The sequence below is a fragment of the Adelges cooleyi genome, unplaced genomic scaffold (assembly GCF_023614345.1).
Source record: "Adelges cooleyi isolate 19-005CV unplaced genomic scaffold, UGA_ACOO_1.1 ACOO_flye_CR_arks_rails_tigmint_CR_PRNA_21, whole genome shotgun sequence".
Lineage (NCBI taxonomy): Eukaryota > Metazoa > Arthropoda > Insecta > Hemiptera > Adelgidae > Adelges > Adelges cooleyi.
This window is the reverse complement of record NW_026095871.1, coordinates 3270419-3294014: the sequence shown is the minus strand read 5'-3', so window position 1 is coordinate 3294014 and position 23596 is coordinate 3270419. Positions and strand designations below refer to the sequence as shown.

Here is a 23596-nt window from a genome sequence, read left to right as displayed (position 1 = left end):
GTTAGAAATTAAACATGTTAATAATGGAAAATACTTGTTTCTGTAAATGAGTCAATCTGTTCTGGCTGAACAGAATGCCGACCATGTGTTCCTTGAGATCTTTGCTCTCGTCCACGCTCGAGTCCATCGACTGCGATTTACCTTGAATCAACTTGCCGAATACCTACAACGGCAAACAGTGCAATACGTTTACTTTAACGACCGACAATATCATATTTCTCGTCACGTTACTTGGAAAGTGATGGATCGGAACACTTTTAAAGTTTCATTTTCGCACAGACGGTGTTGAACGGTCGAGTAACTGTACTGGCGTCCGTGGACTTGCGACTCTCCGGTCACCGATCCAAGCACTTTTACTTGCCTCAACCTAACGCACGTGTCCAGTCCTCGCATTTCAATGCATATCACTTTTTGCGAATCGTCTTGAAAATAAACACACACGCAGTACGTTGTAGTCACAAAACTTTCAAGCGAACCGTTTATAATTTATCGTATAAAACATACCTTGAATGAAAGCTCCTATCCAGCCGCAAAAACGATTCTCAACTTCAGAGGATTTGATTTTTTTTAATTTATCGATAGACGGACCGCAGGTAAAAATCACCAAAGACACTTTGTTCTGCGCAAACAAGTCAATATCGTTACGATTATAATGTAGATTATTATGAGAACGGCTAACGGTAAATGGACAAACTATCTAGTTCTTATTGCTAATCGTGTGATCCAATAAAAACCGATGATTTTTGCCTAAAAACCGCCGTTTGCAATCGACATTGGGAATAAGACAAAGGGTACTAACACTCAGGTCGCGACTGTTGTCGATGTAAACGTAAATGGCCTTGGGTATTTCCAGCGGATCGGCGCAGTGTATTGTAATCGTTTTGTATTTGCTTTTGTCGTCATCGCTCGACTCCCAAAACGTTTCCGTAGACTGGTCGATCAGATTGGCGATCATCGCCGAACGACTGGACGCCGTGATTTCCGTATTTTCGGTGATGTCTTTAAGGCAAGTTACAATACCTTTTTCGTTCTGGAAAAAAAAGTGAAATATAACGCAGATTTAATTTAAATTCTAGAACGTTTTAGCGTCATAATCCGGCAACGATACCTCATGAGCGCCAGACACTAGGTCTTCGCACACGTCTTGATACTCTTCGCTGTGCGATAGTATTTTACTTATGTTACTGAACACCTTACTCCTGCGGGACAAACAAAGGTGGTAAATACCGAGAGCCGAGGCGTTTCCGTCGAAAACCCACCTGTGCAAGAACATGTGATCGGCTGTAGTGAAATGAATGTCCCAGCAACGGATGGCCATCATTTGGAGGGCCGAACCCGAAGGCAAGTAGAGCATCAGATCGGACACGGTCTGTAGGAACGTGTAGAACACCTTCGGCAGAGGATGGACGGCTTCCCCGGCCAAGTACAAATCGCTCAACGGATGTCTACATCTGGGCTCTGGCGATTCGTTGGTGCCGTCGATGGTCCGCACTTCGGCCGACAGAGCTATTACGAACCACCATAGTAAATCGTGCAAACACGAAGCTTGCGATACCTCGTGTAGTAGCCAGTTGAGCGCCTAAATGTATTTGTCGAATTCAAACTGTTAGAACATGTGCTTTGGTAGAGCCAATCAGATTAGGACGGAATGTGTTACCTGTAGCGCGTAACTTCGACAAGCCGCTTTCCTCACGGCTTGTTTCATCGACCACTTCAAGTCTGTTAAACTGTGTTGTTCGACGACGAATTCGATCACGGGTCTTTTGAATACATCCGTTACCGCGGTTTCTTTGGCACTGGCCGCGTCTACTTCGGCAACTAGAGCTTGCAAAGCCGCCGAAGGTACGCACATGAGCGACAACCCGTTGTCTGCAAGCAAAACCACCAATTACAAGCAATTAGTAAAATAATCACAAGACAACGTGACTTCGGAACTATTACCCAAATCGCAAGTGCTGTTGATTCGTTTGCGTCGGTTAATAGGCGAAACTTCAATGTCCATCGATGCGGACCGATGAACGCTACGGCTGGTCGTTCCGTCGACCGCGTCGTCACCCGTAGGACCGACCTGGGCAAACGAATTTTTTTATCAATTAAAACAAATCTTATTAAAAACCAATGCCTTCTCGGCTTCGGATCGCAGCTAAAAAAAAATAATAATAAGCATAGTAATAGGTACCGCGGAAGAACGATCTTGGAGCTGAAGTAGAATTGCCTCGTCGCAGTCTGTCTTCTTGGAGAAATTTCCGAAAGAAATTAGACTGTTGAAATCGCCAACGTCCCAATTGCCAGAGTCCGTAGTGGCTTCGTCGTTGACCGATTGTCTGCTACTAGAGCTGACCAAGTCCAAAAGGAACATGGCGTTTTCTTTGAACACTATGTGAAGCCCGTCTACGCTCCAGTTCGTTCCTAAACATTATTTTAGGCACGCGGTTTTATTACTGGTTGAAATTTAACTTTGACGGGACAGCGGGACATGACTTACCGAAGTTTGATTTTAACTTGCGGTTCGATTCGTAATTGCGGATGCCGGTCTTTCGCTGTCTGCCGGGTGGTAATTTGGCCTTTTTCAAGAAATTCTCTCTGCAAGTCTCACACAACAAGTACCACGAAGTCCCATCGATACCACCATATCCACACGCCCCAGCCCATCCGGTGCAGTAGGCACCTGCACTGGTGTAACCGCGTCCGCCGCTGTTGCCGCCACATCCCGGATGAGCGTTGCTCAAGTGATGGGCAATGGGGTGGGGGAAAGTTTTGCCAGCACAGAGTTCGCAGGGTATCGGTTCTTTGTTAAGCGTTACGTGCCGGGCTATTCGCTTGTTATGGTTCCGTTCAGCGAGCATTGAATTGTCACCACCTTTATCCTCGTCGTTAGGGATTAAAACTACATTTGACGTTATCATCTAAACGAGACAAAACGCTGGTCAGGGACAGTAAACTATTACTTGAAGTAAACACATTTAACAAATGTACACATAGGTTATTAAGTATATGTGATACTTTTTTTTTGTTATTGTCTTGAAATGTCATACAAAAGATACTTGGATATATTTGTTATAAAATAACTTTAAAGACATGTAATATCAACACAAATTCATACTCCGTTTGGCTTCAAAGAGATAAAAGTAAACGAGGGCTTCAAAATATTTCCCAACCATAGTCGAGTGTAGATGTACAATCCTATGACAGAGTATATTGTTTAGGTCTATATAATGATTTATTAAGATATTTGCGACCATGTCAAGTTTGTTCATTAAGTATTACGACGAAAAAAAAACGGATAACTGCAGAAAAACATATACCAAATATTAAGTTATGTTTTCACGCGGATATAAAATGCAAAATCTTTGTTACAAAAAATTAAAAAAAAATATTTTACCATTGAATAATGTGAATGAAAATAACCAATCAATGTTAATGAAGATGTAATAAATTCAAATGAAATTCAGTCAACCGGAGACTTTTTCCAAGTAACTTTGTCAAAATATGCATCATGCCAAACGTATCGATGGTATATTTTTGCATAAATATACCCAGTGCAGAATATTGCAATTTATGTATTTTTTAACGAACTAAGACATTACACACTCGGCTAGAATTGATTCATTTATTCGATCGAATATTTTACCAATTCCTTGTGTACCGAGACGCCAATAATACCACGTACATATTTGTCAACTTTCGACGAATTATTTTTTGCTTAACATACTTGAAGCATAGCAGTAGAGACTTCGTCCCAGAGCCGAACCATGCAGCTGAGAGCGGGCGGTAAAAAGTTCACCGTCGACTCTCTGGTACCACCGCCGCTGCTGCTGCTGCTGGACGGTATCGGATGATGGCCATGGGCTTCGGCGGTTTCCGAGTTACCGGAACTAGTCAAACTCTCTTCGGTGATGGCGCCTTCTGCCGGAAACGCCATGCCCGTTTTGGAACGGTTAGCGTCGTTGGGCCGGATATGATCGTAACCGCCCGCGCCCGTCGTCACTTCCACCGAATGTCTCTGTCTACTCCGGTCCTTGTTCCTGTGCGGTAAGTATCATATCGAGTGAGTTTCCCCGTAAGTGTAACCGCGACCGTATACATACCTGTCTGTGGTTCGTTTAGTGACCACGGCGCCGTTTTTGGGAAGAGTCGGGTAGAACTTGAGAAACGATGCGCAAGTCATGGCGTCATGCACGATGCCCTCGTGCCACAAGAACGCGGCGAACACGGCTCTCAGGCTCTCCGCTACCGAAGGACTCATTGCGTCCTTTAAGGGCCTACAAAACCGTATTAAAATTACATGTTAAAATTTGGTTGAGAAATTGTTCGCATCTCAATGTAGAACATATTCGATCGACTTACGCGGATTCTCGCACCGTCAAGTCGGACTGCTCGTATTGATCAAGCGAATCCGTTGTTGGCAGATCGTTGTTTTTTGCAATCTGTCGACCCCTGCACGATGATCTGTTATTTGTTTTGTTATTGTCCTTAAAACCAAACTCGTTGTCCGGAGTAGTTTGTGTCGCTGTCGTGACGCCGGGAAACACTTCGAATTTCTGTTCAATCACACCAATCGAACGTTAATAAAATTTAAAACAACATACAAGTGTTGCGGCGCTACGGGAGCGCTACTAAATCCAATACATAAAATTATCCATAACGTTTTAATAAAGTAACGTATATTCTCAATATTGTATTGTCAACCAAAAAAAACAACTTACATTCATATGTTCAGGGTTAGGTTCGCCGGAACTGTCCATGGAAGTCGACAGACTTGGCGTAAATGGAGTATCCAGTGAAGACCAACTGGTACTCGCCGGAGCCGTGGACTCGCTGGACGTCGACAACGGTTGTTCTTCGTCTCTTCTCGCGTCTAATGAAATGACAAATAAACAAAAAAAAAACCGTGCGATTGTCGCTAATTTCGTCAAAGTGCTGCTAACCTAGCCTAACCCGTATAGAGGGGTGAGCTACTTACTGACGATGTCCGGGTTAGTCGGTGTCCTCAAGTGTTTGTTTTCTTCCGAACTGCCGTACCTGGGCGATCTCCGAGGACTTCCCGGCGGCATCATAACCGTATTACCGTTGCTCATCCTACACTCGGCCCTCGACCTATGGTACGGTATCTGGAGTACGGCGTTGGCATTCATTCTGCGATCAGACAGTACACAACAGACGATCAACCGGGGAAAATAATCAAGGGCACGTTTAAAGTTGTAATAAATTAAAAAAATTACCCTTCGACGTTTGCTTTTGGATCTTTTTTACGCTTCGGCGAATACTGTTTTTCGTTGAAGCCTATGCAAATTAGAAGTAGTAAAAATAATAAACGACAAAAAAATCTTATTTTTAATATTACCATTATAACAGTTACCTGTATCTATGTTATTTTCGATCACGTATGTGCTTTTGTTAAAAACCTTAACATCGTTGTCTACTCTTGTCGATGCAGCGCTCTCTTCGTTGTTGCTGGTGCCTAACAACATAAACCCCCATTATTGAGTGTGACAAAAATCAAGACAAAAACCCGAAATCAAGTCAGCCAACAGGTAAACTAGAGGTGGTACTGCGTTTATAATAACGCAATGGACCAAACTAAACAGATATTATACTATTTATTTTACTAAAAGTAGACGGTTACAGATCCTGTAGGCATTAAAAAGGTTTTGACATTTGGTATATTAGACAAAGTTAATTTTGCATTTTGATCAACACAATTTTTCTTGTATAAACGTTCAATTATCAAACGGTTACCGTGCTGATCAGAGAAATCGATTAAACGGTTCCGGAAAAATTTCTCTAACTAACTACTCTTCGTCATACTCAGTTTATACCTTGTAGAGTACGTATTGAAGCTCAAAATGTCAATAACGCTATCATCTAAAGCAAAATCTCATTAAAACCATGTACTTTGACGACGTCAAAGGATTAAAAATAATAATAAAAGTAAGTAATGACTTTGCCATAGTAAATAGGATTTTTTTTTAAATGATTCTACAGAGGAAAAAGGCATAGTTTTCCACCGAGATAATATTTTTTTAACATTTACAAAAAAAAAAAAATTGTATACGACCAAAATGTGAAGGAATAAAATTAGAAAAAATGCACGATATTTTTTAAAAATAAGCCGATACGATTTATATACCAACAAGATATCCATCTAAGTACCTACTTAGAATACGTCAAGTCTGCAAACCCCGTAAAGAATGGTTTAGACTATGTCCTACTACATTAAATGTTAATTCGGAAAGAAAACATAAAGAATAACAACAGATAATTTTTGCAGAAATTCCATAATTCTTTTTCTAGCAAAAATTTGACTAGACTAGTTACTTGTATACTAAGCACAAGTGTCAAACAAAATTGATACTATTTATATGTTGATGAATTTTTTTTTTTTTTGGTATTGAATCAACTTTTTTAATTTAACCTTGGGTATTTCATGAAACGTAAAAATAAAAGCCGAATTATTATTGTAAAATTTTCCATTGAAGAAAATAAGAAACAAGGTCTATCATTAAGCTGGGAAAATTTCTAAAAGAAAGTTAACTGGTTAAAACCGGGCAAGCTGTTGCGACGCGTTACGTCAATCGGAAAATTACATTTTAAGCTCGAGTTAAATACATACTGAAAAGTAAAAAGAGTGCACGTTCAATAGAGATTTTGTGAAAAGTTTGACGCCTTAGGGAATATTCGCGACTGAAAGCTCTACAAATGTGTAAGTAGTGTGTTCTTTTTTGACGGATTTTTATTTACAAAACGCGCGTCAGTTGTTCATTGAAGTTTTCCCACATGTTCACCGGCAACGAATTATTTTGACGTTAACTTGGATAAACTTGCATTTATATATATATATATATTTTTTTTTTAAGAATACACTCACAACTAAACCACAAGGAGTATGGATTTTTGTTTTAATTGAATTAAAGACGTGCCGTATTTGTGTTGCCGAAATTCGATTTTCGTGCGTTAAGCCCAGTAACTTAGCTAAACATAACCTAGTCGACCAAGATAATAAAATAACTTTAAATGGATATAGCTACGATTTCACACCCTATTGCATAAAAAACGTATAAATATTGTAATATACCTATATATACCTATATATATATATATACATAATATTTGTCGCACGGTACTTAAAGTGTCGATAAATGGACGGGGAATTTTTTATTCTTTTAAAAAGATTCCATGTAATAAAATAAAATAGCCAACGCGGTAGTCGGCCATTAAAAAAGAATATTATTATTACGGCCCGTTAGAATAATCGAAATAATAATAACAATAGGTATTAAACCCAAAGGCCACTGCATAATCGGATTATGATAACTACCATAAAAATAGTGAGTTTTATGAGGGGAAATTACCATTTATATCGTACCGAACCGATCAAATTAGACGAATACCGCGTAACGATGAGCTTTAAATGTCTACCGACAGCTAGAGCAGTGTTTCTGCAACTTGCAAACAGCATAGTGTAGTATAGTAATCGGATTGAAATTAATTAAATATATAAACCGATTTTGTCGTTATTTTTGAAAGTGTCATTATAATATTGAAAACTATAAAGTATAAAAATATTAAAGATATAATAATATAAAGGTATTTAGAGCGTTTTTTTATGAATTATAATTAAAATGTTTAAATTAATGTTATTTTTGAAACTCGTACTGTTTTAATTAATTTATAAAGTAGAAAATAATGAATATAAATTATAAAATTAAATGTTGAATAAATAAAAATCATTTTATACTTTTTATTATTTTTTTGATAGAATTTATATTATTAGCAAGTGGCTGATAAAAGTGTGCTGTCTATCAAAAAGCCAATTCTTATTTTCCTAATTTTTACACGTTTAATCGGCCTTTACTTACTCTTTGCTTGCCGTCTCCACTTATAATAACCATTCTACATAGTATGTACCTCCACTTTTATCGTTTTACAATATCCTTTTTCGTTCTACATTCCTCTGCTTGCAATTAATCACACGATCAATGTCCTTCATTCTATACTTTAAGTAGTAATTGGCGAACAAATTTAAATGATACAAAAGCAGAGTATCTTCATCAAAATTAGAGTTTTCTTTGTCATCGTTCAAGGCGGATAGCACTTATAATATTGTGGTACAAACTTATATACTTAAAGTAATGTATTGTTTTCAATAAATTATTACCATTCGTTAAGTAATCTATGTAATTATATACTACTCTCTATGTATTATACTCTTGTATATATATATATATATAGTAATTATTACACCTTGAAGTAAATCGCGTATATAAAACTCGATAGCGCAAACATTATATTGTTTGTCCGGAATCATTAATCATTATGCACTACTTCATTAATCGCGTAGCTAATTGATCGCTTTTAATTAAAACGTCGTCCGAAAACACATATTTTGTTTGTTCAGTGCAGTTTATTAATCAATATTTCACCGCCGCCGGATAGGTACAATATTATTACCGCTACGGCTTATTAACAGTAATGTATAGTAATTGATAATTTGGGCTTTAATCCAGGAACTACCTGGCAACTGTCCCGTACACGACCCTCTTGGTCGTATACAACCCACTCGCAGTTGTGCCGGTCATAAATTTATGAATCTAATCTCAATGGGGTAAACTGTATCTATACATTATATATATTATATTTTAACCGGTCGATGCGGTTTTCAGTTTCTGTCTGCCACACAGACGAATCGAACAATAATCGCGTTTCGTTCGAAAATGTTATTCTGAAAGCAACACTGAACAGAAATCCACATAGACAAGCCATGGGGTGACTTTTTTAAATAAATTCAGTAGAGATTTTAAGTGTGAATCAGACTCTTTTCCAACTGAGGGGCCTCCGTGAGTTCTTTCAACTAAATCGCCTATTTATTGAACCTACTCGTAAACTTTCGAATTTCGACTTACTCTGTTCGGATATGGGTTTCAAGAAGACGACGTTGGAGTTGTTATTGGCCAACGACCAAGCAGAAATGGGCGTCGATCCGCAGAAGTCGTAGATGGACTCGTCCGACAGTTTGACCCACATGCCTTCGTTGTTGGTCAATTTGTCTACGGTTGAGATGACATCGCCATGGACCAACATGCCAATCGCGTGGGATCTGAACGTCGGTTGGTTTCTGATGTTGTGTCCGGACGCGCCACACCGGATCACTTTGAACTTCCTCGGCGTACTCAGCACCGTCGGCCTGGGAAAATTGTTTAAAAAAAAATTAACAAAGCGATACCAACTAACCGACGAAAGTCAAACAAGCCGTTTGAATATTTCTTCCAAAAAATAAAGTACAATATTCAGCTCAAACAGTAATTTAACATTTAATGCTGGCCGTTATCCTTGTTAATACACTAAGATATTCGGTCAGCTCAGTAAATACTGGCTAGGGCCAGAGGCATTGGGTCCTTTATTGTCGTTAATGTAAATTAATGTAAACTAAATTCGCTGATATGCTCGTCGTTTATGCGATCATTTTATGTAGAATTTCCGCCGTGCCCAGCGTTCATTGCCGACCGTTCCGGGACATTGCCTATTAGAATATGGTGCATTTTACGAGCCACAGTAGATTCAGGTATAAAACTAATTCGCTCGGTTCTCTCTTAATAAACAACAAAGGACACTTAAGTATGAATTTGTCAGCCACCGGTACAAAATGATTCCTCGGTTAAGGAATATAAAAAGTAATAGCGCAATACAATTTGCATTTTCACACCCACCAAAAACGCATTCCATACCCACGAGCTATATTTTAAAAATGTAGGTTAATACAAAAAAATGTTATGTACCCTAATCCAAGCATAAAAAAGTTGTATATTCAAAACGGTTACTATAAACTAGTTTTGAGAAAAATAATTCTCCAAAAGCATTTTCCAATCGTTGAAATTGTTATACGTTTTTTGTGGTCGTTTTCGTATAATGGATATAATTATATATAACTATCTTATACCTTAATACTTATGGAGTTTTGTCCCGTGGGAGGATCAGGATAGCCATAAGAAGAATTTTATGCGTTTTTATTTAGTAAGTAAAAATTATTTGCATTGAGGGAAGTGAGTTACACTATACAAAATGATTTTGAAACAAAAACCCAAATAAATCCAATTCTGGCCGCAGAATTTCTCTAGTTCTAAAAATCGCATCCAAAGATCTAAATTACCACAGTAAACACAAGAGAAACAGAAGATTTGCAAGTAGCTAAATATAATTTTGGTAGCGGTTTAATAAATAATTAGACGTTCTAGAGATCGTTTCAAAAATAAGGTCCAAGTTTGTTTTAGAGTATAATTTTCAAAGTAATAGCAAACCGGTGTTTTTTCAAGACGGCCTACTTTGTTTTCTAACATGAAATTGAACTGTGTATTATTGCAATAATAAAACACTGGCTATATCAGTAAGTCATTGCTAAGTTACGAGATGGAAATGCATCTTTTGAGGAAACGATATCGTTGACAAGCGAGGAATACTCGATCCGCACGTGGTGCAACGGGTGTCACGTACACTAATGATCGTTTACTTGTCATAAACTATCACGACTCCCTCGAGTTTATTGAAACATTACTAAAAGATAACTTCTTTAAAAAATGGTTAACAGCCCTCTAACGCGGTGCCTTATCACTGGCATACGTGTCCCCTGTGTATTGTGAAACTAGGTTTCTGAAACACACACTAGTGTCATTCCCAAACTGTACAAAATACAAACGGTATATGCCAAGACCGAGTTAATTTCTCGAACGTTTCAAAAACGAAGTAGTGGTATTCGAAACAAGCAAAGAGTGTAACATAACGTCTTGTGCAAAAAAAAAAGTGTTCAGAATATTATGTAAAATAAATAATTAAATAAAATGAAAATCAAGTAGTTTCTTGACAGTCGACTCGTGCAGTTTTGTTTTATATTGTTGCAGTATATTTACATACAAGCGCTGTTTTATTCTCACTGGAGGATTTTGGCTTTTGCACATCTCAACGGTACGTCTAAAACCAGACGTTTGTCTTAACTTTAGCTGGGCGTCGAACATAATAAGCGAGGCAGGTTCGAGATAGGAGACAAGGGATAATCTGCCGCATCATTATTATAATAAGAAATGACCAGATCGACGGCTTGTCAATTATTTTAATGTACCCGTTTCTTTTTTTGCCCTCGTCATTTTTTTTTATCGACATTTAAAAATTATACAAGTATTATATTTTGCCGTGAAACCATATTATTATTAGTAACCGCAGTAGCGCAATTTCAATTCGTTCTACGGATTAATATCTTTCTCTCTCTATTTTATTAAATAATATCCCTATAGATAATCACTTACACCGATGATAATGTAAAATAGTAAAATTGTATTACCTAACTAGTATGCATTATTATATTAAGCGCAATCACTCATGGGAACAAAAAAAATCGTTTTTACACTAGATGAATAAATCATTTTTGCTTCCTGTTAATAAAACGTTTTCAGACTCGACCACGAAATCACTTTCTTTATTACAAACACTGCATCTTGTTTGCAAAAAAAAATTATTATACTTTTATACTATTATTGTCAAACTAGCGTTCAGTGTCTGTTAATATTATGCCAAATTCCAAAGAAAAATCAAAATCAACAAATAGGATAAGTAAAAAAAAAAATAATAATAAAACCGTTCTTAAGACTTGTCAGTGTCCATAAAATAATATAATTAAAAACAATAGTCCACTTAAGTTACATTCTAATTTTATTCATAGTGAATTTTGTGGGTACAACGCTGACAGAAGCTGACAGTCTGTTGATCAAATAGCAAATCTGTCAATTTTCGGCGTTGACGATGAAACACATTTGCCGACATTGGCTCGCGCTATTTATAAATGCATATTTTGCAGTCGCTGTTTCACCTATTGTTAAACTTATTTTCAGTCACATTTTGGAATCAACTACAGATTTTTGATAACCTAACCAAATAGTTAGTTCAGTGCTTATGTGTAGCATAATAATTACGTGTCTTGGTGGTAGTCCCGGACAATTGCTGTACTTTGCGCATGTTTGTCATTAGCCGCCGCCTCGTCACCGTTGGGTTTTTCCTGGTTGACCTTCACCAAAAACATTTCGTCGTCCACTAATCTGCAGACTCTCATCGCCCAAGCTTCGACGCAATTAGGTTTTGGCGCTTTTTGACGGCAATACCTCTCCACAGAATCGGGATTCAACATTACCCAGTCGCCGTCGTCGTTGGAAACCTAGAAATCATCATAGGCTTTATATGGTAAGTACAGTAGAAACCGTGATTTCTCTAGGCATTTGAAAAAAAAAAATTATCCAACAAACTGTGGCATTCAAATGTAGTAGATAATAATTATTGCTACCCACATTAACACCCGATAATAAGGCATATTATATATAAGACATGTATATATTATATATACATGGACGAGCAATCATTATACCGATTGCCCGGAGACGTTTATTTTTTACCACAATAAAAAAGAGCGTAAAATAATTGGTGTGTCATTATTTGTTTAGTAACAGTTGGACGGATTTATTCCACTCTGAATTTGACGAACCAATTAATCATATGAGTTTAACAATACATTTAATAGATAGTATTGTGTTAGAGGTCATCTGTACTGATATAATATCGGCGCTCTATTCGCGGCAGCAGTCAGGTGTTTAGTTGCGAGTTGGTGTTTCATATTTGTTTTTCAGTTACAGTCTTACACCATTGTGACACGTTCATACTCAAGATGTAAGATTCGGACTGTAAGATTAACTCACAGCACGGAAAAAATACATAGTTTGACCAACTAAAATCACGGTTCATATAGGGACAGAACAAATGTATAGTAGAATAACGAAATAAATAATTGCTTTGACTAAACATTTAGCTGGCCGAACTATTTATCTGGTTATTAACTATTTTAATTTAGCTTGAACTATACATTTATCGGGTCCCTATATTAACTATAATTTAAATTGGATTAACTATCTATTATTTTCGCCGTGAACTGTACACGCGCGTTCGCAAGCTGCAGTACATGACTAACAAATGAAGCGAATAAAAAAGCCGATTAAGCAAAATGCCGAGATAAGACTAACCTCGTCCGTGTAACCAATAATTCCCATGACGGGTATGAGTCCAATTTTTTCGGATTGCAACGACGGATGCGTTCGGATTCGCAGCCCGGCGCTGTACTTGCCCACGTGCTGCAAAAGTCTTGGGGTCGACGTGGCCGAGTCTTGCTCTTGGCTAGCCGACCCTACGCCGTTGAGAGGGGCTTCTTTCACGTCGACTCGTTTCACTTGGTTTGTCAACGAGAACCCGTCCACTTCCACTCTGACGTCGTAGCAACCGATGACCGTCGGAGTCCAGTAGACCAAGTAAGAACCGTTGCCCTGTGCTTCCATCTCGAGCAATTCCGAATCGCCTTTCAACGGCGGCGACGCCACGCGCAGCTCTTCGAACGAATAGTTTTCGTATTGCTGTGAACGAAAAATATACTATAATATACCAGCAGTATATATTCTATACATATAGTCAACGGTTTGGACGACAATAGATTTGAAAAAAAAAAAAAATAATAAGATACTTAAGTTACGCGATCGCTATTATGGCGAATAGGCAATTCGGATAAAACTCAAAGCGACGCGCAAAGTCTCAAGAGCGTAAGAGCGGAAAATTGCAGAGAAAAAAGAATATATATATATATAAAAAACGATTGCCGCTCCCGATATTCTTTATCCGATTAACAAGGGATTTATTGTTGCAATTAAAAAAAAAAACCCATTGAATTTAATTTACGGTCCGGATGAAATTAATTAATACCGATGGGCGTCTGATTCATTTCAGCAGTGTTTATCCGTCTCGTCGTCGCAGCTTGTGTCGGTTTTACAAATAAACACAACACGATGGTCGTTTGTTCGCCGCGGACTTACCTTCATGAAAGTGATCGCTTGATATCTGAATTTGTCTTTGACGACCGTCTCGTAAGGGATGTGAGTCCTGGGCACGGAATGGCCGCCAAAGTATCCGGAGGTCATAACGATCGGATATTTGTCCGCATAGAGATTTATCTTAGATTTCAACGTCGATTGAGCAATAAAAACCACCTAAATAACAACAATGTTAATATCAAATAATATCGACACCATACTCTCGCCCTAATTTTGTTTCTTATCCTTATCAGGTATACATACAAAATGGATAATATTCAAAACTATCAACGCCAACAGTAAAACCAAATACGTTAATATTAGTAAAAATTATGTGAAAGTTGTTCTCTCCCCGGATTAGGCATTTGAGTAAAAAAACAAATTGTTAATATTGCTGTTTACACTAACTACACTTGAGTGGGTGTTGTATGTGTTACGCCATTTATTTATGAGTTATTTATACTTATTGAGGATACCCCCTTGTAAAAACGCAGGTGTTGATTGGCCTTCTATAATGTTTTGGGAAGCTTCATGTTCATTTGGTTTACAGGCAGAGGCGTCATTATAGGAGTACGGCAAACTAGAACCAGGGCCCTGAAGACGAAGATTCGAGTCTTTTGCAACGTTAGGTTAAGACCAATCGACACCTGCATAATATACATGACTGTATCTTCAAAATAATGTGATACACAAAAACCAATTCTCATACAATAGTATACGAGTATTATTTTGTATTTATCAAGCGAATATTAAAAAGTAGTCTGGAAATATTAGCTGTGTTTTTAATCCAAGACCATCAGAGCTATACGGCATACCATAAACCACAATATAAGGCATTATTTGTGTGCTTTATTGATCCGAGCATTTTTTTTTTCACAACAATAAAAAACACTGGATGGTAAAACCAAAGAACTTTAAAAATAATCGTTTATCGACTTAACTCGTAAACGACTAACGTTAATATTATTATTATTATTTTTAAGCAACGAGTTTTGTATTTTTTTTTACACGATTAATTGAATAGATGTGTATTTTTACCTTTCGCTGTCAACAACAGCTTTTAACAAACGGAACGCGGAATAATAAATAATAAAATAATAAACCCACTTGAAATAGAAATAAATACTTTTATGCAGCACAAACTTTTGACTAAATTTAACGACCCTGCGTGTAATCGTGGGCGGCTGTGTATAAAGCTTGTTTGGGCGAATTGATGTTTTTGTCACATACCTTTAATCCCGTTGAGTGTACCAGGTTCCCGTATTGGTCACGGGTCCGGACAATGAACTTGGCAGGACACCCGCACCGAACTTCGGCCGTGCAAAGTGTCAACTCGCATGAGTCGGGTTCGACCGCGGATTCCGGTTGTAACCACCTGGCCAGTCTACATCCAGCCGAACGAGGGGTACAGCTCACAAACTCTTTCAAAAAACGATTTTCATTACCATCAACTCTGTGAACAAAAGAAAAAAACATACATACTTGAGTTATTGTGGTAGATCAATTAATAATAATTTAAAGCAATAACACTATTGTATTAAGTAGGTCCCTACTTCCTCATATACATTGTGTATATATAATGGTGAATAATTAGTTCATATCTTTTCTTGCTCGTTAGTTAACATATTACATTAAAATACATAATATTATAGTACTGTGTTTCAAGTGCAATTATTTGTATGTATTATTATTTTACCACACGGTACGGACGCGTTTTGCCATGTTTCAAACGCGTTAAGTCGCCATACATCACCATCAAGCCCTCGTTATAATAAAGATTTAACTAGAGTTTTTGTTTTAAATGTCGGTAGTTTTTCTTAGGATTTTATTCTCATTACATTTCGCATAAATTAACAACGTCAAAATAAAATGCAACATTAAATCCCGAAATGGCTGTTGAGAAATGGCCAAATAAGCCGAGAGAAGCGTTTTAGAAATATGCAATCCGGCACAATAGAATAAGGCCGACGGTAAATAAACTGATCATCATTTATATAACGACTCGAAAATTACTATAAAACGACTTGCAACGGTTTCATTTCACAAAACGAAATTGCAGGGGACTAAAATCGAATATTTTTTAAAAACATACAACAATAGTATAATATAAGTATTGGCTTTTTGGGAATAAATAAAACAAAACTGGTGATATAATATGTAAATTATCGCAGGGGAGTAATTTTCATTTCTCTATTTCCCTCAAAACTGTCCAGAAGAACTTTTTTAGTTGATTTATTTACAAAATTATTTAAGTAGGTACATACATATCCGTTTATTTGATTTTTTCTTTTAGATTTCATGTGAACTGTGAGATAAATAAAATGTTGGTCGTTCGTTGTTAATAAGCTAAAGCTTCCAACGGAGAGAATATGTGGGAGAGTCACTTATAAACCACTTAAAACCTCAGCGGATCTCAAGTATTATAAGGTTAATCTGGAACAATAAGTCAGGCCTAGACCAACTTTGTCTCGCCCAAACATTCTCGTTTGGCGGTACACACTACCGAATCACATATGTTGTTAATAATGCAGTCATTTCGCCTATTGTATATTTTAATGTTATTTTTTTGTTTTCCAACGAGCCGTTATACTGTGTACAGGCACCAGTATGAATGCCAACACAACTTCGCAATCGACGACTTCCGTTTAAATGTGTTTCATTCTACATTTTCTCATGAGCCAAAGAAAGCAATTATATGGAATTTGTGCTGTAACAGACAAGTCGATCTCGAAAACACGTGTAGAACGGGTAAAAATTATTACAGTTATTAAAATTTAACAGTTCGTTAACTTGCCACAACAGTCTGAATGAAAGCAACCAACAATGAATAACAACGCCGTAGTGTCGAGAAAAATGTCAGCAGAATAAAAAGACTTTGCGCCTTTTGTTTAGTTGTTTGCGAACAGTTTACTTTTAATTTTTTTAGTTGACTAATAGATAATCTAAGGCGTCACGGTCATGTATAATTTTGTTGAATCAAATCGGTCGTTTTATTATTATGATAAAATTATTTATAATTAAACTTCGATATTAATTAAATTGAAATTTCTTTGTAAAGTTTAACAAACGACCGACGGTTCACTTTTTAAAACAGCAGTATTATTTTTGATAAACGTCTAAACTCTTAAAATACTTGGATTTAATTTTCCCGAGACGTCTGTTTGACGTTACTGAAATTAACGCGGTATTTGCGTTCATAATAACGAGTAGTTTTTTTTCTTACCTGTCAAGAACATTAAACGAAATGTACAGAAAAAAAAATACTATTAAACAAATTACAACGCAGCAAAATTCAACGATTATAACGTTGTACAATAATAATTATAACATTTGAATAATAATATTTACATAATATTATATTTTTAACGATCATAATGTTAAATAATAGCAATATATAAACGATAAAATGATAATATGTAGGATAATAATTGAAAAATTGGAACCGTACTGAAACAAAATAAAAACCATATATAATCCATCATAATCATACTTTTTATTTTAATCAAAAGCAAATCATTGAAATTCCATTTACATAAAGTTCACTGTGTCAACCGAACTTAAGCCAAATCAGAAAGTATAACAAAATGTTTTCATAATAATATTCTAGTCTTGAATTTCTAGCCGGTTTGGTGTAAGTTTTAGCAAAAGGCGCAATGACCGTCCACCGTCGTACTGTCAAAGATAACGCACACGCGTGCATAACAACCGTGGAAAATATATTATTATGTTCAAATTTTGCGATAAAAAAAAAATGTGATTCACGAACAAAGAACTGTTATTGTATCCGGTCGATGACAGATTATTAAAATAGCATAACAGTCATATAATTTTTTTTATCGCGACGCACAAAGTGCAATACCCCTAATCGAGTTTTGTTAAAAAATTGTATTATAATACAATTAAAATTCAAAATTATTTTTAAATTTATAATTAGGTAGTGTCGCTTATGTGGCTTAAGACCGGTGACTTTGGATTGAAGGCGCCAAGCACAGCAAGTTAAGGCACAAACCTCTAAATCAATTTAAATGAAATACAAAGTTATGTAAGTCTACACGGATATCTAGATGTTAAACCGATTTAATAATCTGTTCGGCTAACTGAAATTCTCACAAGCAACTCGAATATTACTTTATAAAATGAATTTATGTTCCTTTACAAAACCCGTTGTATAGCCGTAGTGTAAATAATGTAAAATATCGTACAACCAACGCGAAATTAATACAATCATGCCGGACAACAAACACAACATCAGATCATAAAGTTAAAAATATTATGTTCATGATAAAAAACAATTAGTACCCGTTACAGTATTATTTATATGCCGTATAATGGTTTCGCGTGACCGACAAGTGACCACTGTGGTACAAAATGGTATTAATAAATTGTGTGTGTATACAAATATTAAACTGCGCGTACGACCCGCTTTCAAAATATAATATTCGGATTAATAACAATTCGTGTGTATCTGGACGATTAGGTTAATAAGGATACAGACACTTTGAATAATTTAAATACACCAAGTCGTATATTGGTCCTCTCGGGTAAGACCTTTATTTTGGTGTGTCTCTCTCTCTCTCTATGTATCTGACCTTAAGCGTCAATGAGTCACATTATGCGAGTGATATATGATAATATTCGGTACCCAGTCCGGCTGTATACAAACTTCAATAAAACTAAGATGACCGTATAATATTAGTGTCCGGCTGTGTATCATATTATGATAACACAGTATATAATCTATGGTATACAGTCAGGTTGAAAATGTGGTCAAGTGTTCTTTTGACTCTCTTGTGCGAATATAGGTCCCAGTATATATTAGCCAACGCGCATCTGCTATAATTATATAGTAGGTAACATAAAAAATATCAACAAAACCGGTGCGAGGTAATAAAAAAACCTCCTATTATGTTTAATTAGTCTTCAGATCCGACAGTTGTTAATTATTATTGTTTAACATTGATAGTTTAAACACGTGTAACGCGCCCGTTCAGGTGCAATAATATTATTGTTATTATTTTGTTCTTCAAACCAGTCGTTACGAAATTACTACAATATGGGCTGTATGATATAAAAAAAAAACTTATGCAAAGCCAAAGGAATTTCAATTTGAAAATGTTGACCTATATAATACAAATATTATATAAATGTATACTATTCGCAAAAGCCCAAAGACAAACGTTTCGCATAAACATATGACGTGTTCAGTGATTTAAGATGGCGAATTTGCAAGTCATTCATTTGCATTTGTTTTGCACGCATCGACGAACACCACATTTTTCATTTTAATACTCTACTCCTCTTGTACTGTTCATATATTATTATTATGTGTGTATATATCTCGGAATTTTATTTTCTTCGTGAATAAATCCCACGACTAAAATCCGTCCGGAATTTATTGTGGCTTTTTTTCAAAAATCTTCTCCGAATTCATTCTTCGTGTACAATATACACACACGGGGGGGGGGGGAGCATTTCAATTTTTCGCAGCGCTCTATAATATAAAAACAAAAGGCGCACTGGCCCATTAAAATCAGTTGTTTTCCAAAATGTCATCTTCTAGAGTCGGTTGAATTGTGTCGCTATGGTAATATTGCGACAACAGCGTGCTGCAGCGTCTCCATTAGGACCGGCTATATTTCATACACATTATTTACAATATTCGTTTCTTTATTATATTAAAACTTAGTCGACCGTAAGTAAGCTAATATTTCTAACTGAAAATATGCGTCGTTCGAATTTATTATTATCCTAACATCATCGTTATAGTTAATATCGCTTAAGGATAATATTCCATTGAAATTTTATGTATATATTATAGCAGGAATTTTCCGTAAGTTGGGTGATAAGGAATATTATCCCTTTCCACTCAGCTGTTCAATTACAACACGTCCCATGTAATAAATATACATCAAATTGCTAAACCTATCTTCGAGTACAAATTCCCAGACATGTTCCCGACTCACAGTTTTATCGAACTTGCTGAAAAAAGTATCAACAGTACGATATTTATTGTATACTAAAATTGGTGGCGGGAAAAATGTATTTTATATTTTGTTAAAAAGTTTTATTCTACATATTTTTGAAACCAATCATTTAGATTTTAACGACTGTTAAAGTCTGATGGTAGCAGACTTATCTGCTTTGAATATCTATAAAATATTGACCGTTTAAAAATATACTAAATATCTTCAAAATTTCTAAGTATTTGTTTTTTTGTAATTCCTTTTTACATTATGCAAATAAATATTGTTAAATTAATTCGAAATTAAAATTAGCTAAGCTTCTTTTTCTTTTTATTTGACTAATTATTTCTATCAGATCGTTCAAAAATGTTTCACGCATTCGACTGTCTACTATGTCTTTCTTTAGAGGGACATTAAAGTTTTTTCGATTTTGTGAAAACAAAAAACAGGTGCTCGCTGCATTACACGAACGCGCCGCGTATCTCTTTTGGCAAAGCCTTACCTATAATATAATAGTAATAATAATATGTTGTCGCCTTGAGCTCGATAATGGAACAAACACAATGATAATCCGGCAACGAGGGTGTATGCGCGAGAGTAAGAGAAATAAAAAGATATTTCGGTAATTGGATTTGCCTTCTTTTATCCTCTCTCTTTGTCCAGACGAATTTTGCACAGATCTCGACTCAGATCGGTCGCGACCAGAGGGGAGGGTCACCCGAACGGGGAAAGGGTATCCCGTATGTATATGCACGGGTTTCCCGCAAACACGCCCCCACCGCATATATTATATAACCGTCATTGACGCGACACGGCGAGCGCTTCCTGCGTGTGCACAGACAATAATGTACGTATGGTCCATCCCGGCCGACACACATATATAGGGGTATAGGGGAAGGGCTGCTTTTGTGTCTATTACAAATTAAACACGATTAACGGGGTCGAGGAACAGTCCGGCGACGTTGTTTTATTATGCGCAGAGGATAATTTTACCTAATGGCACAAGGGGCCCGCAACGATCTAGCCCGTTTGTTATTATTATTGTTATATACACATTACAAACACACACACACACACACACTGTACCGAGTTTCCCAATGTCTTCCCGTCGCAACCGCACGAGTATTACAAATGGACATCGTTTTATTATAATATTTAGACACGACACGGCCAGACGAACCGATTCCGAGGGACGCCGAAATGCATTTTTTTCCCTTGTCAGGTCTATAACACCCGTTCGAAATCCCTTTGGGAACAGTCTATTACTCACGGGATTTCTCCATCAAACGTAAACGCGGCACGATATATATTAAACGGTACGGGTTTTCCTTATTTTTGAGTACCAATCCTATTGGAGAAATAAAACGCAGATTATTTGCCCTGAACTATTGACCCGTATCGGTCTTGTATAATATATAATTGTGTTTGAAGAGGAAAAATGATTTTGCGGGAGACAAGTATGTGACTTCCGGTATTTACAGTAAAATGTTTACAATGGATAGAGCAGTACATTATATACGCCGTAGCGTTTTTAGTTTTTTTTGATAACTCAAACATAGGTAATCAAAATTATTAATGTTTTTTGTTATCCTTTTTTCATTTGTTTATAAGAAAATATTAAGTATTGAGATAAACAAAAAAATTAAAACACTACGACATAATAAGTTTCTCTCTATACATTGTGAAAATTTGGTTAATCTACTGTTAATACTGACCTCGAATACTTGTCCTGCGCAATTAGCAGTTTTGATGGTAAACAAATTGTAATTTATCCTATAGAAATAAACCGACTGTGATAGTTTAACAAAAAAAAGCAACCAAAAAAGAATAGTCATTACTGTAATAATAAGTATACGCTATACCTTAGTTCAAGCTCTAAATTGAGATTTAGCGAAAAATTGCCTATATTTTCCTCCTTAGAAATAGGCGGTGTAGCGTCTTCTTAATGACGACAAATGACAATGTATTATTTCTCATCAGCGTCAACATTGCAATGCCTTGATAGTAAATTGTGTATACTTGTAAATTGAAAACAAAGCTAAGACGTTATTTTATATCAAAGAGAAAACGCAACCGGTGATTTGATCTTAAAAGAAAGCAATGATCGAAATCGATTTTGACAGTCAAAAATTACAGTCATTATGTGAAACAATGCAAAAAACCGAAAGGGCAATCAGGTTAAATTACCGTGTTACACAAAATATAATCTATTTAAAATAGTATAGTGGTGCTCGTTAATGTGATCATTACACCCTTTTAAAAACGATTTAAACAAATCATACAACAACAAACACAGATAAAAAACGAGATTTAATTAATTAATGGCCAACAGGTTTTACCATTTGGCAATATACCATTTTCGGACTACATAAAAAATACGTTGATTAACAAATTAAATGAATTGAATAAATCATAAACCGATAAAAAATCTCAATTAATATACGACATCAACGGTAAATTTTAAATTGTTAATTTCCCAAATATTTTATAATCCAAAATCCGTTCTTGGACGTTCATGTATACCAATAAGGCAATAAAATATATAATAAATCACGTTAATACTAGTTAAAAGTTGAAATGCTGGAGATAACAACAAATAATTGGGTACGCTATTAGAATAACGTTTTACAATTATTACATAAATCAAATATTAGCTTTTAATTGTTACTAAAATTATACACGAGCAGTGCAAATATTAGTCCGGCTGCGTTTGCGTTTTCAAGAAAAACAGCGGGACCGAGGGTTTTATACAGTAAGGCGGGTACTTAATAATTAAAACCCATGCACATATAAAGCATACACAATAACGGCATGGCGCAATAAACGCGTGCCCCCGACCATTGGGTCTCAGTGCTGTGCACGGTTCTTCGTTATGAATTTCTGTTACACTTTTTAGGTATTTTACAAATATTATTTATAACAACTGATCACAATAGAAAAAGGCAATCACGAGACCTTTAGCGGTATGTGTAACGTCAAAAACTTCCTCTAGACAGCAAACGGGGTTCGTTTCGTTTGGTCGGTTGTAAAGCTGCAGTTTTCAACTTATGGTCGTTGTTTCTGATCTTAACTGTCGATAATATTAACGAGCCGGCCCTGGGGCAGTTGACGTCGCATCGGGTTAACGGAAAAACCCCAATGGGCTTTTTTTTATCGATCCCGCCGACCAAGTTCGGACGGGTAAACGCCGTTTTAAAATTTCCCCATACACACAAGTTTCTAATGATATATTATTATGTTATGCTAGAACCCGGTTTTGGGCGCAAATCATAAAATGGTTCACGATCAGAAATAAACCGCAGCGTAAGAACTTTTCTGATAACTTTCAAGTCGCCCAAACCGAATTCGATTTCAATGCATGTTCGTGCAAATGTTGTTGTACCTAAGCTTTGTGGTCGTAAATAAAACAATATGAAGTGCACTCCGAGTTTATCCAGCGTGTGCTAAAAGCGGCGCAGTGCTATATTCGACAATGTCGGTTCAAAGAAATTCAATTGCAATCTAATGCACCCTTCAGTGTACAATGCACCCGAGCATAATAATCATATATTATATATTAAACAACATTATATAGGACGCGACGCAGGGACGAGAGCTTGATCAACGGGAAATTTTAATTGGTCGACCGGTATGCACTTACAAAACTTTGCTCAGTCCTGATTTCATATACATTCAACAAAATTAATAATAAACCCGACTTTGTGTACATTATTTTATACGTTCTCGGTAATAATGTAGTGTTACACA

General features: G+C 36.3%; 1 protein-coding gene across 2 annotated transcripts in view; it reads right to left on the bottom strand.

The window, feature by feature from the left end:
- LOC126834901 (E3 ubiquitin-protein ligase MYCBP2) overlaps nucleotides 1–23596 on the bottom strand; it is a 170679-nt gene that overhangs the window by 4716 nt on the left and 142367 nt on the right. For both annotated transcript variants that reach the window (XM_050567113.1, XM_050567114.1), the window contains exons 35-56: nucleotides 15117–15339; nucleotides 13890–14063; nucleotides 13053–13436; nucleotides 11958–12196; nucleotides 8904–9184; nucleotides 5360–5461; nucleotides 5223–5283; nucleotides 4964–5136; nucleotides 4707–4858; nucleotides 4348–4541; nucleotides 4089–4262; nucleotides 3713–4025; nucleotides 2486–2906; nucleotides 2180–2409; nucleotides 1942–2068; nucleotides 1658–1869; nucleotides 1260–1579; nucleotides 1109–1199; nucleotides 800–1030; nucleotides 505–619; nucleotides 232–422; nucleotides 35–163 (exon numbers count right to left, since the gene is read on the bottom strand). In XM_050567113.1, coding sequence (XP_050423070.1) covers nucleotides 35–163; nucleotides 232–422; nucleotides 505–619; nucleotides 800–1030; nucleotides 1109–1199; nucleotides 1260–1579; nucleotides 1658–1869; nucleotides 1942–2068; nucleotides 2180–2409; nucleotides 2486–2906; nucleotides 3713–4025; nucleotides 4089–4262; nucleotides 4348–4541; nucleotides 4707–4858; nucleotides 4964–5136; nucleotides 5223–5283; nucleotides 5360–5461; nucleotides 8904–9184; nucleotides 11958–12196; nucleotides 13053–13436; nucleotides 13890–14063; nucleotides 15117–15339 — 4537 coding nt within the window. The remainder of the gene's footprint in view (nucleotides 1–34; nucleotides 164–231; nucleotides 423–504; nucleotides 620–799; nucleotides 1031–1108; nucleotides 1200–1259; nucleotides 1580–1657; nucleotides 1870–1941; nucleotides 2069–2179; nucleotides 2410–2485; nucleotides 2907–3712; nucleotides 4026–4088; nucleotides 4263–4347; nucleotides 4542–4706; nucleotides 4859–4963; nucleotides 5137–5222; nucleotides 5284–5359; nucleotides 5462–8903; nucleotides 9185–11957; nucleotides 12197–13052; nucleotides 13437–13889; nucleotides 14064–15116; nucleotides 15340–23596) is intronic.